Genomic DNA, 17,571 nt, shown 5'->3' on the forward strand with positions numbered 1-17,571 from the left:
CAATAAGATTTGAACATTGTTTAAAAGGGAGCCAATATAATGCTGAAAGAACCAGAGTATTACGGTCCTGTTGTTTCGTTCTAGAAAGCACTCTAGCAGCAAAATATTGAACTAGCTGTAGTTTGTTAATTAGGCCTACAGGGAAACCACTAATAAACCACCAATCTAACCAAGAGGTCATAAAAGCATGATTAAGTTTTTCCGTATTAGACATTGTTAGCATATTTGGAATACTGGCAACATATTTAGGATGAAAAAATGCAGTTTTACAGATGCTTAAAATGTGCCCTTTACATGACAGGTTTCTATCAAAAATCCCCAAAATATTCTAGGTTATTGCGCAAGAGGTTTTTGGGTCCAATAAACAAGACCTCAGTTTTATCTGAATTTAGAGACATTTTAAGTCATCCAATATGTTCAATCTGTTCATTTTGTGAATTCTAACAGATTATCAGGTTGAGAGGAGATTTAGAGTTGTGAAAACTAACTCATGTTTTTTTAATAATATCACCTACTATAGTAGCATTTATACTGTAAAAAGTAAGGGACCAAGAACTGAGCTTTGTGGTCCTCCACAGTGTTTAGAAGGTGATGATTTACTCTTGAATGTTCCTTGCAGACAGCATTGGTTTCATATGGCATCCTCAGAAGTGTCTTCCATTACACCACCTTCTATATATGTTTCAGTAATCAATGTGGCTTGGGAGGAAAAGAACATAGAAATCTTCTCAGTTTTACAAACCCAGAAAAATCATTCACTTTTTGTTTTTGATCCAAAACAAAACTGAACGAATATGTGTGTTGAAGCCATTTTTAGATAAGAAAATAAAAACTGTGTGTTCTTGACATATTCACACTATGCTTGCTGCATCACATCTGTTTTACATAATCTCTGTGAACACATCATTAACATGACACAATGAGCGTGTGATGAAGGTTCTGACCAGCGGCCTCCCTCATTGACTGCATCACATAAGGAATCTCACACCATGGATGAGTGCGCTGAACTTTCATCTGTATCCTGCTGGCTGAATGCCATTCCAGAGTCATGCTGGACTCTGGAGGAGCGAGCCAAACCCAGCAGGAGGCTTCTGTCCAGTACACATTATGACAGCTATCAGTTGCCTGAAGGTTGTAAAGTTATGAATGAGCTGCTTATGAATTCTCTGAAAGGAAAACCAAGAAATCACTCTTTTAGACATGGTCGTGATTGACATATTGGCTGATTTGGCATGACAGAGTATTAAAATGTACTCATTCAGGGTGCGTTCTGTTCTGTACAGGCTCATCCCTTTGAACTAATCCCTTCAAAGTTCCTTCCAGAGTGAGAGATATTAAGTGTTTAGGGGACAAAAAACATTTCTTAAATGTGCTTCTGTACCATCTGTGTCAATATTTGAACATCTTTAAAGAAACATGGAAGCAAAACGTGTTTATCAGTTGTCCTGGTCAACATCTTCCACTCTCAGTTTGGAGCACTTTGTCTTGACACTTTAATATGGCAGCCATAAATGTTCTTCAGTCCAAAGTGGCCTTCAGAGAAGCATTTGCCCTGTTTGGAATGCAGCTTATGTTTTTTCAGACTGTTCTACTTAGAAGTGTTCATCCCTATACCCTAATCCCAAAAAAGAATGAAAGCAGAAAAAAAAGCACAAAAAAAAAAAAAATGAAAGGTGTTGGTGACCAAATGACTCCCTTACAAATAATAATAATAATAATAACACACACATGAGCTTCACATGCAATCACATTACAATCATATGTGAAATATGCAAACACTGCTCGAGATCACATGAAAACATGAAACTTTCGAAAACCAAGTTTCACGTTACGCACATTTCAGATATGGGCCACACTTTAATATAAAATTCACACTATATTTACAAGCTATTACATTCATTCATTCATTTTCTTTTTGGCTTAGTCCTTTTATTAATCCAGGGTCGCCACAGCGGAATGAACCGCCAACTTATCCAGTACGTTTTTACCCCTTTACTTTACTTTGCTTTGCTTTGCTTTACTTTGATACTTTGTTTGCCGCTCTTACGCTTGAGATTATTTGTATGGACCTGTTTGTTCCTGTTTAAATTTTTAATTGCAAGACGATTCTCTTAATAAACTGCTGTTTGATCCTCAACTTTGATGTGCAGGCGTCCTTACATGACACTAACCTTGTTTTTGGTTGTTAAATGGTGAGTAAATGTGTCATTTATAAAAAATAATAAGAATAATAAATAAAAACATAAAAAATTAGATATATAATGGTTTGGAGTTTAACCTACATATCATAAGAATTTTTTTTAAACTATGTAATAGTTTATCGTTATATTTACAGTGTTTTATGACAACAGCAATTATTTGTACTTAAGCTTTTTTTATTCATTCTTTAAATTCTTTTAATCATTCTTTTTTTTCTGTTTTAAAACCCTTTTTTTTTTTTTTTTACATATTTTTTACAGTGTAAATAAACTAAATCAACTACTAATTAACTGCTTATTGGTAGTTTGGTAGTAATTGGGTTTAGATATTGGGTAGGATTAGGGACGTAAAATAAGGCTATACTTTATAAGTGCCCATTAACAGTTAACGTGAGAATTGTTACGCAATTAAATTATGACCCAGATTTTCCGAAGGGGCTGTTTTTCACTTTGCCTGACTTGCATTACTAATTAATCTGCAGATAATCAAGAGTCAAATACATAATTTTTATCCTTAAATCTTATACTTGATGACACAAAAGACCTTTTAGGGCAAATCATTTCACTCTGCTGCCATCTTTGAAGCACCTCTGGGGCAGTATGTTCAGGCATTCTGTCTTGATAGGGAAACATCAAATTCTCCAAGATTGTTTGCCCAGCTTACATTACACATTTGAAATCATTAAAATTAAATCTAATATTTCTCATAAATCTCATTTATGGCCATTCTGCACATTATCATCCTCTGGGTAATGCTTGTCTGATCGTGCTGCTCTTCTGAAGTAATCCACAACTTGGTCTTGATGGCGAATCTCCTGCAGAAATAACAGCGACTCTTTGTTTGCAAGTTTGTGGGTGGTTGAGTAGTTGCTGTAATATGATGTACATTAGACAGGACAGACTGCACCTTGCGTTCGTTTCATTCAGATTACAAAATCAAAAAACTTTTGTTTTCAAGTGCATTTGGTTCATTTAAAAGCACAGATGTCAAGTTTTATTTGGATATATTTTTATGGCTTTGAAGCATCTGAGATTCCAGTGTGTTTGCTGACCACCAAACTGTCCTAAAAGCACACATCTGGTCCGAGCTTCTTCCCTGGGCGATCGATGATTGGCTCTTGTACTAGTAGGTGGGGCTTCATTTGCTATATGGACTGTTACACTTTTCCCCATTCAAAACTATAGGAATGCCATGTCTTGTGTATTCTATAGTCTTTGATGACACTTCAATATAGTGGCCGTGAATATTCTCACCTCAAAGTGGCCTTGGGACATGGTTTTACCCTGTTTGGAATGTAGTTTACTATTCTCAGGCCACATTCCATTCTTAAGGGCTCATACTGTTCTAATCCATAATGTTTACCTGGCCTCCTCTGTTTTAACACTGCATTGTTTGCATCACAAATTAAATATCTGCAAAGAGTTATTTATCCAATTTACTCATTTAACTGATCCAATATGACTACAAATGAGGAAAACAATAATGTAACTACACAAACCATTAAAAAAAAACATTTTCAGCCATACTGCCATTTTATTTTTAGATGTGTTTGTCATCATTGCAGGTACATAAAGGCACATTTTACACATTGCACTTCTTGGGTGTGAGTGTGTGGGTCTGGTTTAGCTTATATTGTCCCCAAAAGGGATAGTTAATCCTCATATTTTGACACTGTAAGTACTAATAAGCACTAAATAAATAATAATAAATAAAATAATTCTATCTTTTAAAAGTGCAATAGGTGATGCTGTAAGCATAACTGTTAACTGTTAGCATAATAGCTTTGAAAACACAGTCCCTCTCCTGCCAACCAAAGCCGCGCCTCCTGAAATCACAAACACCATAAAGATGATAGTAGACAACACACTAGATCATGTCATTCGCACTTTGTAAGAAATCTACATCAATTACATTACAATTACCCTCTCGTTGGTGCTTTGTATGTTATTGACTCTTCCATTTAAAGAAGAATTGAAAAAATCTCAGGAGAAAGAGTATACTGTACAGAAAATAGTAGTTTTTGGTGGATTGGTGATGCCACATATGTCATTAAAACAAACAACATAAAAACTTAAGTTGGAGCAACATAAAAGTACTACAGTTGCGGTTCCTACAATACTTTATTGGCTGTTTTAAATGCCAGTAGTTGATCAGTAGGTCCACTGTATAGTTAAAGGTTCACGAAACCCTCAAGTACTTTTTTTGAGATTTTAACAGGTTTGTGTGTGTTGAGCGTCAGTCAGGACAATGTTAGCACCTGTCAGCTTTAATTGTGGGAAAAACTGGTAAATTTTGAGCTTTTGTCAGCTAATTTCAGCTTCCGGGTTTAAAATGATTTTTGGGGCGGGATCAAAATCGGTGGAACTGCAAGTGCAAAGATGACGCGTTGCTTTCTCATTATTATTTATAGCGGAGTTTTCTTATCCTATGAGAAGAGCCGGCTTCTTAAATATTCATAAGCACGTGCTTTCCGAAGACAAAGCAGACCTGGCTGCCAGAGCCAAGCTCAGCTGTGAAATCCTACGTTGACGACTGGGTGAGACGCGTCCGCGAACCCACGGCACGCAGTATTTATTCATTCATGAAGGGTCGTTTGTGTTAGTTTCCATGATCCATGGGGTTTGTTGCATGTTTTTCCTTGCAATCCTGTCAGGGCCGATACAGCAAAGTTGTGTGTGCTGCAAGCATTTTTGTGGGGAAAGCAGTACGAGAATTGGAGAATGGCGGACGTTATCTTTTATCAGGAGTTCGTTCACATTTAGACACATCGCCATGCTGCTGTGTTCGCCTAAATCCTTCAGATTACCTTCAGGGCTGGTTAAAATAGACAGGTCAGAGACCTGCTGCACTGAGTCTGCATTCAGACCCTAGTATTGAGGAAAAAGTCCTTATTTAGTGTTTAAATGAATACGATTATCTTTATAATGATATAAATTGTGGTTGTGTATATGTAATGACAATGCAGCATGACTTTAAATTACTGTTTATTTCTTTGCATTTTAACTTTGTAGACTTAAAAATATTAAGAGGTTGAATAATCATTGTAAAGAGATGATGGCAATTTTACAGGCCATATTGCTATAAAACATTGTTTACTGCACTACGTCAGTTTAATGGGGAAAGTATTGATCGAATATGTCTAATTGATGGAAGATTTGCAAATAAAATATATCATGCTTGGTAGTAAAAGTAGTAGTATTTTTGAAATACAAAAAACAGTTTGCTATTTTGGTACATTTGTGGCTGCTGTATTTGGTAGTTTATATTAATACACCTAAAATGAAGGTATTTTGTATTTTATTTTAAAATACATTTCAAAGTATATTTCCCAACCCTGCTCATGGGTGGGTTTAGGTTTTATGGACAAAAGATATTGTCTGGTCAATATAGCAGCAGTTTCAGTGTGTGTTTGTGTGTGTGTTTGTGTGTGTGTGTGTGTGTGTGTGTGTGTGTGTGTGTGTGTGTGTGTATTAGTTTGGGTGGTTTGCAAGGACAGAAATTTGTATAATGACATGTGTTTGACCTAGGTATTACAACATTGGTGTATTATGAGGACATGTCTTTTGTCCCCGCATCTCTGATGCTTAAAAATCCTACATAACAGAGTTAAAACTACCAAAAACTTCCAAATATTTCCTAGAGAATCGAGTTTAGAGGAAGAGACAGAAAAGGCCCTATTATAAGTATTTTTATAGTAAAAATACATTACACTTATGGAGAGTCTTCATAAACCACGAGCACCAATGTGTGTGTGTCTGTCTGTGTATGTGAGTTTGTATGCGTGTCTGTGTGTGTGTGTCTGGTGTCTTGGCTTGTTCTCATCTCTCACAGTGAAAGCAGCTGAAAGTGCAACAAGAATGCAAGAATGGAGGTCTTTGTCACGGTATTCTTTCATTTTCACAGAACCTTCTTTCATGACTACCCTACTCTCCATCTATCATTGTTCACTTGCAAATACATTCTATTTAAGACATTTTGAAGCATTCTGGTGCTTCATTGTATTTTCTGATGTGGCAAATGACATGTCAATATCAGAGATCTCCAATCCACAAGTGATCACAAGAGATGCAACTGAGACAGTCTTGTCTGACCACTTGTGATCATGCTAAGATGAACACAAATGAACACATTTGTGAAAGTGACAACAATTATAGCACTATTGAAATTTATTGCTACCTAAATTACCAACAATTTTACATTAACAAATATCAGTAAATTAACAGTTATGAAAAACAATCTGAGCTAGCAATTTACTCTACTGAGTGAGGCTTGCAGTCACTGCTCTTTTGAGTCACTTTTCAAAATTTGCTAAAAGTAGCAAAATGAATGTTAAAAATTGCTAAAGTTGTTGCTAGGTGCTTTTAGAAAAAAAAAGTTGCTAGGGTAGTATAAAAAGTTGATAAATCTAGCAACAAAGTTTGTCAACACTGGTCATGAGGACATTATAATTGTGTCACGTAATTTTTTCTGATCACTTTTTTTAGTGGAACAAAATTAATTTGTCATTAATATTTCTCATTAGTGCCATTACAGTCAAAATTTTATAATAGTGTCATTAATATTCAATGACATTTCTTGACACGATAAATTCCTCCCACTGTAGTTGATTTTGGGAAAAATATTACTGTTAATATTCATGATAATTATAATACCCTCATGACAGTCATTTTTATGACAGATGTATCACAATTCATATTGTCTTTATTGCCAAGACATCACAACAAAGACATCTAAAAAAAAAAAAAAAATGACATTTGCATTTAAAAAGACATAAGTGATTGAAGGGTGTCACGGTGGCACAGTGGGTAGTATGATCGCCTTACAGCAAGAAGGTCACTGATTCGAGCCCCGGCTGAGTCAGTTGGCAGTTCTGTATGGAGTTTGCATGTTCACCCACAAGTCCAAAGACATGTAATACAGGTGAATTGAATAAGCTAAATTGTCCATCAGTATGTGTGTGAAAGAGTTTGTAAGGGTTTCCTGGTTGGGTTGCGTTGGGTTGGGGCTGAAAGGGCATCCACTGCTTAAAACATATGCTGGATAAATTGGCAGTTTATTCTGCTGTGGTGACCGCCTGATTAATAAAGGGACAGCTGTCATAAGCATGCATAAAATCTTCATCATGGCAATTGCCATGTCATGATTACAATTGTTTCATGAGTCTTATGAACACTCCTTTCAAGTAAAGTGTTACCCAAAAAGCTAAGGGTTTGTAAAAACACGAGATTAGGTATAAGATAATACGATTTTCAGAATTTGGGGTAAATCACCCTTTAGGTCATATGAAGCTATAGTTGAAACATCTCACAACTTTAAGCAGATTAATAATTCCGCAAACCCTTTTATTGACTTGTGTCACTAGTTATGTAACATTTTAAATTGTCCAAAATGTAATTGTGCCAGTTAGATTTCTTAGATTTTACTTTCTTTATATTCCTGGATGGTCAGCATCTTCTTAGTTATATATATATATATATATATATATATATATATATATATATATATATATATATGTGTGTGTGTGTGTGTGTGTGTGTGTGTGTGTGTGTGTGTGTGTGTGTGTGTGTGTGTGTGTGTGTGTGTGTGTGTGTGTGTGTGTGATAGGATTTGTTGCTAATGAAATCAGAAAAGAAGAGTCATAATGAACCAGAGACTAATTGACTACACTATTGCTGTGCAGTATCTTTGGCTCTGTATGTGATGTTATTCAGACCAGTTCACCATGAAAATGTGTTCTCAAAAGTTGATTTAATACAGTCAAACACTGAAAAGAGCCTCAGTTAAAAGTGTGGCACAAATGTTTGGTTAAACATCAGGGGAGCCAGCACAGACATATAAAAGCAGACAGCTGAACAAATAGACACTAATTAGGCCAAAATGAAATGCCAAACTGTTTGCTCAAGAGTATATGGTGCAGAGTTGGCGTGTAGGTAGGCAGGCAGTTAAATTAGATTTGAGCAATTCAACACATTCATTTCAGTTCAAATAAATGAATGAAAGAATGAACAAAAAGACTGGAAACTGCAGCCCTCAAAGATCTCTGCAATAGTGTAAGTGTTTGGTTTATTATTTTAGTTATATTATAAAAACATAGTGTTATGAATATTAAAGAAATTATTATCAGTGCATCATAAACATGTATAACAGTCAGCAGATTTAAGAAATAATATTATAATTAATATAAATAACTTGCCTATACTTAAACAAATAGCAAGGTTTAAATTTAAGTTGCACTTTAAGTAGCAATTATAATTAGTAATTGTATATAATTGGGCTTATAGTTGTGTCTTTAACTGTTTATTTTTGTATGCAGTTGAAACCGGAAGTTGTACACACACTCTTAAAAAGGCACAGAATAATTTTTAAAAAATGTCTGATGGTAAATTATACTAAACGTTTACTATTTTAGGTCCGTTAGGATTACGTAAATGATTAACATTTGCTAAAAGCCAGAATAATGAGAGAACTTTTTTGAGATTTTTTTTTTATTCTAGACAGTCAAAACTTAGAGATTTCTTTTTTTTTTGTTTTTTTTTTTTTTTTTTTTGTTTTTTGTTTTTGCTTTTAAACTATATAACTTTGGTAAAATGTTTTGAGTATCCTTCCACAAGCTTCTCACCATAGTTTGAAGAAAGTTTGGCTCATTCCTCCGGGCAGAATTGGTTTAACTGAGTCATATTTGTAGGCTGTCTTGCTCGCACAAGCTTTTTCAACTCTACCCACAAATTTTCTATAGCAATTAAGCTCAGGGCTTTGTGATGGCCAATCCAAAACATTCATTCTGTTGTCCTTAAAGCACATTTAACTAATTTGGCAGTATGCTTAGGGTCATGATCTGTTAGAAAGACCCATTCATGGCCAAGATTTAATTTCCTGGCTAATGTCTTGAGATGTTGCTTCAGTATTTCTACATAATGTTCTTTCTTCATGATGCCATCTATGCTGTGAAGTGGACCAGTCCCTCCTGCAGTAAAACAGCCCCACAATATTATGCTGCCGCCCCCATACTTTACAGTTGGGAGGGTGTTCCTAGGCTTGTAAGCTTTCCCCTTTGTCCTCCAAATGTAACACTGGTCATTATGGTCAAACAGTTCAATCTTAGTTCTATCGTACTTGTCTCCAAAAATTATTCTTTTCCCAGTGTAATTTAGCAAATTGTAATCTGGCTTTTTTTGCTGTTGTTGTTGAGTCTGGCTTGTTGATTTTGCCATGTTGTCACACAAGGAAGCAGTGTGTTTGAGGTTTTCCTTAAATACTATACATTTGTGCCTCCAATTAGTTAAAATCTTGTCAATTAGCCAATCAGAAACTTCCAAGACCTTGACACCATCATCTGAGCTTTTTTAGAGGCATAATAATCTTGTTGTATGTAAACTTGACTTTCAAGAAAAGTTATAACAATTTCCCAAAAAATATCTCATTATTCTGCTATTAAGCATAACATAAACAAATTTGATAATCCTAACTTACCTAAAGGGAAAAGGTTTAGTCACATTAACATCTGACTTTTTTTTAATAGTTATGTGCCTTTTTATACAGTGTATACAGTGTATCCTATACTAGTTTTAACTGTAACATTTTGTCTGATATTTTAACTGATCTTGCATATTATAGTGCGTGTGTGTGTGTGGAGGGGGATATTGTGCTTAGGGCACCACCATCAACACAAATTGAATCCTTCAGTATTCCCAGTTTAACCCCTGGTCTTCTTTATGGAAATCAGTAGAAAGATCGTTTAAAGAGCAGAAGATTCCAATGATGCTCTATTGTGCAGATGGAGAATGCATTTGGCACCAACACAAGAGACAAGCACTTTCCTAGACAGAAGAGAAAGCTTTGGAAAAACTGACTGCTGGCTTTAGTGCAGAGTGGAAAACCAGATCTGTTTTGAGCAACCTGTTGAAGAAAGTGAGATAAATCTACTTTAATGAGCGCAGTGTGCATGTCAGCAGTGAGGCATCTGTTAGCAAAAACTCCTAGAATGCAAAGATGTGGGACCTTCCTATTTTTGAGATAATGAAAATAGCAAAACATATTTAATGCTGATGGACACTTGCATATATTTACTCTTCAACTTTAAAGGGGACCTATTATGCCCCTTTTTACAGGATGTAAAATGTCTTGGATGTCCGCCGAGTATGTGAATTTTTAAGTCAAGGGGGGTGAAAGGGGCATTGCCTTCTCAGAAAGAATTAGTGCCAACTCGGTTTTCAGAAAGGATTAGTTCACGCAAATATGATTTTTTTTTTATGTCATTAATTACTAACACTCCCATCATTCCAACCTTCAGAACACAAATTTAGATATTTTAGAATATGAAAAGCAATTGAATTCTGAAAATTGTGAAATGAAAGTAATAGTCCAGAGATTTGGTCCCCGCGTCAGGCCAGGGTGCATCCAAAAAAAAAGGTAACACCCCAGTGACAGCTCTTGTGTATTTATTTCTGAGAGTGTATGTAGCCTCTAAAATGTGCAAACTTTGAACTCACAACTAATTCTTTGAATACAACTCTCTTAAGCTCTAAAGAGAAAAAACTAAGAAATTTGCCATTATGTTCATTTTAGAAGAGACACAACTAACAGTCATGGGATTTTTAGTTCAGGATTTATATCAGAGTAACCTAATAAAAATGTTTAGTTGGACACTCAGTAGTCACTATAATTAATATTATATTTTATTATATTCATTATTATTAATGTTATTATAAGCTATACAATTCACAAAACAGACAACCTTTTTGAATGTTTGCTTTCCTTTTCAAATCACTAAGCGCACTTTTACAGTTGTGAAAAGAAACATTCTAGTATGCAGCAGCAGTCTCAAGTTAGGAGACTTACGATGATTGACCTAATGAAATACGTATATAGTTTATGAGTAAGTGGATTTCCCGCGGATCAACTTCTCCCATGTGCTGCAGGTAGGCAGAATAATAATCTTTAGAAAAAAAATTATTTAGGCTATACTGCTATTTGCCTATGTAAAATTAAACATCAGAAAAAAATATACTGTAGGCCTATTTTAACAGCATTTTAAGTACATTTAGCATATCGATTTTATTTTGACTTGTAAGCTCAGGGCACTCAAAATAAAAATGTAACCAAACAAGTTATTAAAATAGGCTTAATAAATAAATAAAATGACGGGTAGGCCTAATAACCTATGGCTTTTGGTGACGTTTTTACAAATGCCAACTGAACAATTTCACGAAAAAAAAAAAAAAAACTCACTCATGATAGCCTAACATAAATCACTATTTTTACCTTTAAAATAATAATAAAAGTTATATAGTCTGAGTAGCATGTTATCCATGCCAAAATTGAATCAATTTTCAATAGAATTTATTTATTTATTTATTTATTTATTTATTTATTTTGAGATAGACAGACTCTGTTTGTCTGGCTACGCTAATGCCTTAAATGTAACTAAGTAACACATTTAGATACTATTTTTAAAATGACATTAGATTGTAACATTTCACTTTTTCCTAACACTTTGGTTCGGTAATGAATTTCACTATACTTACCAGTTATAGGATGTCTAACCGGGGGTTAGCTTCGTGTGTGGGCATAGTTTGACATCTTTACTTAAAACTTTAAACATTGATAGTATTTGAAAGATAACGGAAAGGAGAATAAAAGCACTTTTTGCATGGAAGCCATGATCCGTCTGCGTTTATGTACGTTGCCTAACCTTCAATGATAAAATCAGTAATAGCGAAACTGTGCATATTATTATTACCATAAAAAAATATAATACTGCCCTAAGTCAGTAACTTAGGCAGTAATGCAAACTAATAAATCAGTGAATATATAACCTAAATGAAATAAACAAGAGGGACCAGATTCCAACACAGGCTCATTCTGAAAACGTAGTCCCGTGGACATTTCTGGAGACCACGAATTATGTAGCCGGAGGTATGTATGGCTTAATTTATTTTTTTAAGCGAACACTGCGGGGCGGTATGACGCTGTTCCTTTTTACGCTTACCAGACGACTGCGTACCTCCGTGTGGAGGGCTTACCCGCTGCAACCAGTCGGTAAAATTTGTTGTGTTCAGGGGAGGAGGGTGGGTCAGTCGATTGGCCAGTCGTCCAGTCAATTGTTCAGTCATTCAGACAGACGGTAGGTCGACAGCGGCCTCTGGTGGGTTTACACGAGAACAGCACGGGTGTGAACGGCACTCGCAAGGTACATTTGAAACATGAAAAAGTGCACACAGCGGCCTCTCGCAGATTCGTGAAAACAAAAACTGCAAAAATAATGTACTTCCTGGGAAATATTTCGCAGTCTCCAGAAACGTCCACAGGACTACGTTTTCAGAATGAGCCTGGGTTGCCAAAATCAGTCACCAGTTCTAGTGCCCCCAATGGCATTAAAATGCCCCCTCAGTTATGACATCCTGACTGACCTTTTTAAGCTTTAATCCTAATTGTGCCTTTTTGGTGACTGTCCCTTTAAATTCAAATGAGATTGTGTTCCCAGCCCTCTTTTCAGAAAAGGGCGGAGCTACAAACGTCTATTTGTCACCATAGTGGCAGACTCAAAAACAAGACTTGATGACATGTACAAAGAGAGAATGTCAATCTAAGTGTTTCTGCTGACTGGTTATGAAGTGTGATTATAAAAAATACAATTATTAATGTTTACCATTAGAAGCTGCATATATTCACAAACTGTTGCCACACAGCTGCGTTTAAACACTTTAATAAAAGGGATTTTTGCATAATAGGTCTCCTTTAAAAGATAATCTGAGTGAGTAAGTGAATAAGATAGCCTTATCCCCCCTAAAAAAAAAAAAAAAAAAAACTTTTGGCAGACACTGCTATTCATCAAAAGCAATGAAAGCTGAATCATTTGAAAAGTCAATGGATTTTGGCTGGGGATAAATCCTGTCCTTGGCAGATGAACCTTAGATGAAGTCACAGAGAAAATATGAGGCAGTGCTACATGCCGCACCCACAGCTACACACACAAACACACAACACACACACAAAAGGCATTTTTAGGAATGAGGGAGCATTGCGAACCAATTGTAATGCATGCAATATACTATAATAACTCCCTTTATCAGTTGTAAATAGTGTGACACTGCAATTATATAATTAAAAAATGCAACATGAAGACTTGTATTATCAATAGTCATGAGTGTATTTTCCACTTTTCTTCTGAATGAAGACACACAATACAATAATGTTATTTACATTTCTAGTCTCTATGGGAATCAGGGGCTTTACATTGAAAAATAGAATATTCTAAGCAGCATTTGATGTTCGTTTAACATAAAAGATACATTTCGATTTTTCAAAAGATAAAATATCTACAAGGGCTTCTTACAAAAATACATCCTGATCATTGCAGCACAACAACATTCAGAGGTCTATTCTAAACACATTATTCAACTTCAACTTAATAATTTAAACGTAAAATCACGATTTTGAATGTGAAAGCAATTGCAAGATAATATTGATTAATATACCTTGATTTCCTTTATGGTTTTTGTCTTAATTCTGTCAGAAGTCATTTTTCATGGACATTTAAAAACAAAAATCATAAATGTGTCACTGACGCGAAAATAAAAAGCTTCTTTGAATTCTGTTTGACAGATTAGGTAGCTTTGCTTCACGCACCGAAATTCTAGCTTCATCTTTTCCACATGGCCTCTTTCTGTGAGTATAGTTTGTTGTAAGTCAAAGCAAACAGTTTTTAGCCACAGAATCCCATGTGGTCTTTGGTGTAATATGAACAGACTAATATACTGTAATAATTCCTGTGTATGAGGTCTAGCAAATCCCTTAATTCTTTTTATTAGAGTAAACGATTAGTACTTCCTTTGTGTTGGCATTCCTTTCTTTGGAGTACTTGTTTTGAGAATTATTCTGACATGAAACAGGCAAGCCAGGGATTTACAAATTGTGAGTAGTTTTTTTTTTTTTTTTTTTTTTTTTAACTCACTACCTGCCCAGCATAAACAAAAAAGACACAATTATGGTAAATCTTGACTTCTTCTCAATAGGGTATATGCAGAAGGCCTTTTAATTTTGCAGAAACCTGGGTCAAGCGCTTCCGGTGAACTGTATGCAGTTACAAAATCAGGGTCTGTTTTCTTAAAAATCCACAATCTCAACTGCCTGATTGATATATGATATAGAGTGGGTCTCAGATTGTAAAAGAAGTACTGCATTAAATTAAGGTTTCCTGTGCCATGTCTTCCAGTATTTTAAATGGTGCTTCTGCGCGAGCTTGCTGATCCTGACAGTGCGTGCTTGCAAAAGGATTTTCATTTCATTTTACGCTTGAACAACTAAATGAATGCTTAAGTCTATTGTATTTTAATTACATTACAATATTGATTCTGTAAAAGAAACCATATAAAATTGAAAAGTCACAATAACCATTCACCGGAAGTTTATCGGTATGGGAAAAAAACACTAGCTGTGCATATAACCTATTAGGATGGCAGGGAAGTATGATGGCATTAGTAAACATCTACTTGCTGTATTTAGCCAAGTTAACGTCTGCTTTATTTACAATTAACGAATTAATTAATGAGGCACATCTGCAGAGATGTCACCAAATAACCAAAACGTATTTGTGTGATCATGGAAGTATGTCTTCCAATAAAAACACAGTAAAAAAAAAACTGCTGTAAAATTTACAGTATAACTGACAATTTTGGTTGCCAGTAATGCTGTAAAATTTACAAGCGCACTGTAAATTAACACTTAAAATTGTGCTTTGATTAATTTTACAACACAATTGTAATTATTAATTTACAGTGTATTTTTTACTGTGAAATTTTACAGTATTATTGGCAATTTTTACAGAATTACTGGCAAAAATTACAAGCACACTGTGATTTAACAGTTATGACTGGGCTGTGGTTTTACAGTCCAGTTGTAGTTGTTAATTTACAGAGCACTTGTAAATTTTACAGTATTACTGGCAAGCAAAATTGCCAGTAATACTGTAAGTTTTACAGCAATTTAAACTTAAAGGAACACTCCACATTATTTATTTATTTATTTTTTAAAAATAGATTTTTAACTTCACTAGAGTTAAAGAGTTTGCCACTCTGTAAAATGTATATAAGCAATTAGTCATGTCCGCATATGTTTTTAATTTATTGTAACTTATTAAACTAATTAATTCATGTTCTAACTTAATTGTATTAGTTACACAAGCTGTTTAAGACAGTTTACACAATATAAGTTTAATGGAATTATACGGTTAATTTGATTCAGCTTCAAAATTTAAGGTAACCAGGATATTTTTACAGAGCAGCTTTACCATTTTCATCATGGAATGGCAGCAAAGTTCCTTGATTATCATGTCAGAATAGTTCGGCTCATATCGGCCAGACAATTGTAGCTTTTCATTTTCTATTGGATTTAGTTTATGATATAACTACAGAAGAGTCAAGCTAGGAGAATTATTTAGGACAATTTAAAAAATAGTAAAACTCAAATGTAACTTTACGGGAGTTGTAATGTAAAATAAGCTTATTAAAAAAAAGTGCAGTGTTCCTTTAAATGGGCATGATGAAAATCATCAAACTAAAAACTAAGAATTTGAGATTCCCAATCACCTCAGACTTAAAGGGACCTAAAAGTATAAAATATATTTTTAAGCTCAGCTCTTCATAAGATGATTTATGGAAAAAGGCACTATAACGTTTTCCATCATGTGAGATTTCTCACATGATGGAAAACTCAAGGAAGCTACCACCATAATTGCTAAAGGTCCTTAATATGACTATGTGTCACTTTGGTAAATGAAGCACAAGACAAGAGATAAAAATCACAAATTCTTGTGACATGGTCATGTTGTTGGTCACATTAAAGATCACCTCAATAAAGAGAGCTAATGAAATTGAAGAGAAAAGACAGATAGAGTACATCTTCAGAACAGGACTTGCCATTCAATTTGCTGTCTGTTGATAGGCTGAAACTTGTGCAGGATATTTCAACCTAGCCAAAGTCAATGCGTGGTCGATATTCAAGTACCATTGGGTAGACCTGGAGAAAAACATAATAGCAGAATAGTAAAATATGTCAAACTGATGGTTTTCTTTAAGACTGCATGTGCTCTATCAGACATATTCTGATATTCAATAATTCCATATATTGTCATAATAAACATTCACAATAGATATTATGGACATCTCAAAATACAGTGAGTAATTATTTAGGACACATGTTAATAGCGTGAATTATACACTATAAAATAAACCATTGACAAAGACTTTTAGCTCAATTAATAGTAATTAGCTGCTTATGAATAGTTATAGTAGTTGAGTTTTGGTATTAGGTAGGATTAGGGATGTAAAATAAGATAATACTTTATAAATGCTAACAAACCGTTAATATCTTAATAATAGGAAGGTAATAAGTCAGTAGTAAATGGTGTTGTTACTTAAACTAAAGAGTTACCATTATTTATTTTTTAAACTTTTAGAGTGCTTTTTAGGAACATTTATATTGCACTTTTAGCTGTTTATAACAGGGTCAAATGCCGGTGAGTTGAATTCAAAGTCGTAATTACAAGTCATAATCCTTTATTATTTGGAGTTAATAAAGAATTCAATTCAGTGGTTTTCTTTTTTTTAAATATTTACAGTAAGTAACTGTAATCAATCTCAGATTCTCACTGTTGTTTTAAATCCATTGACTATGACTTATTGTAAAGCATCATCTATTGTGCTATTGTAGTTTTGCAATTGAATTAGCTAGAAACACTTGTTTACTCTAAATATATATATACAGTACAATAACGTATATCAGGGGTCACCAACCCAGTTTCTGGAGAGCCACTTTCCTGCAGATTTTAGTTGCAACCCTGACCAAACACATCTGTTTGTAATTATTAAGTGCTACTTTAGGTACTATTAATTGGTTCAGGTGTGTTTGATCAGGGTTGGGAATGAATTCTGCAGGAAGGTAGCTCTCCAGGAACAGGGTTCGTGACCCCAGACGTATTTACTGTATGTTGAATGTACTGTATTTACAATAAAATAATACACCTAGTATTTTTTTGATATTATACATTTTAAAAGTAACTTTTTTGCAGCTTGGATCAATATCCTGATAATACCGCATACCGTGATAAAAGCTTCAGCTATTAATTGAAGCAAGACAATTTGATAGCTTTATAAAACTGTGTTATTTATTGTATTTTTCATATTTAGGTAGTTTAAAAAACATCCACTATTTCAATAATCTTCTAAATGCCATTTCCAATTATTTCCCCCACAAAGTTTACCATGAATTCACAACAAAACTAAACAAAACATAATTGCCAAAACAAACCGAAAAGGTTTCAGTTCTACATTTTTTTCAGGAAAGCATATGCAAATGCAAGAAATGGGTAAGACT

The 17,571-nt window shown here is 34.5% G+C and overlaps 1 protein-coding gene across 11 annotated transcripts in view; it reads right to left on the minus strand.

Moving 5' to 3' along the window:
• Positions 1-2,398: 2,398 nt before the first annotated feature.
• pcgf5b (polycomb group ring finger 5b) overlaps positions 2,399-17,571 on the minus strand; it is a 41,239-nt gene continuing 26,066 nt past the window's right edge. For 3 of the 11 annotated variants that reach the window (XR_012387696.1, XR_012387698.1, XR_012387695.1), the window contains 2 exons: positions 16,116-16,215; positions 2,399-3,013 (listed from right to left, as the gene is read on the minus strand). Coding sequence is in view for 4 of the 11 variants with exons in the window: in NM_001045235.1 (NP_001038700.1) it covers positions 16,168-16,215 (48 nt within the window). In the remaining 7 variants the exon portion in view is untranslated. 11 annotated transcript variants of the gene reach the window in all.

This window comes from Danio rerio, chromosome 12 (assembly GCF_049306965.1).
Source record: "Danio rerio strain Tuebingen ecotype United States chromosome 12, GRCz12tu, whole genome shotgun sequence".
Classification (NCBI taxonomy): Eukaryota; Metazoa; Chordata; class Actinopteri; order Cypriniformes; family Danionidae; genus Danio; species Danio rerio.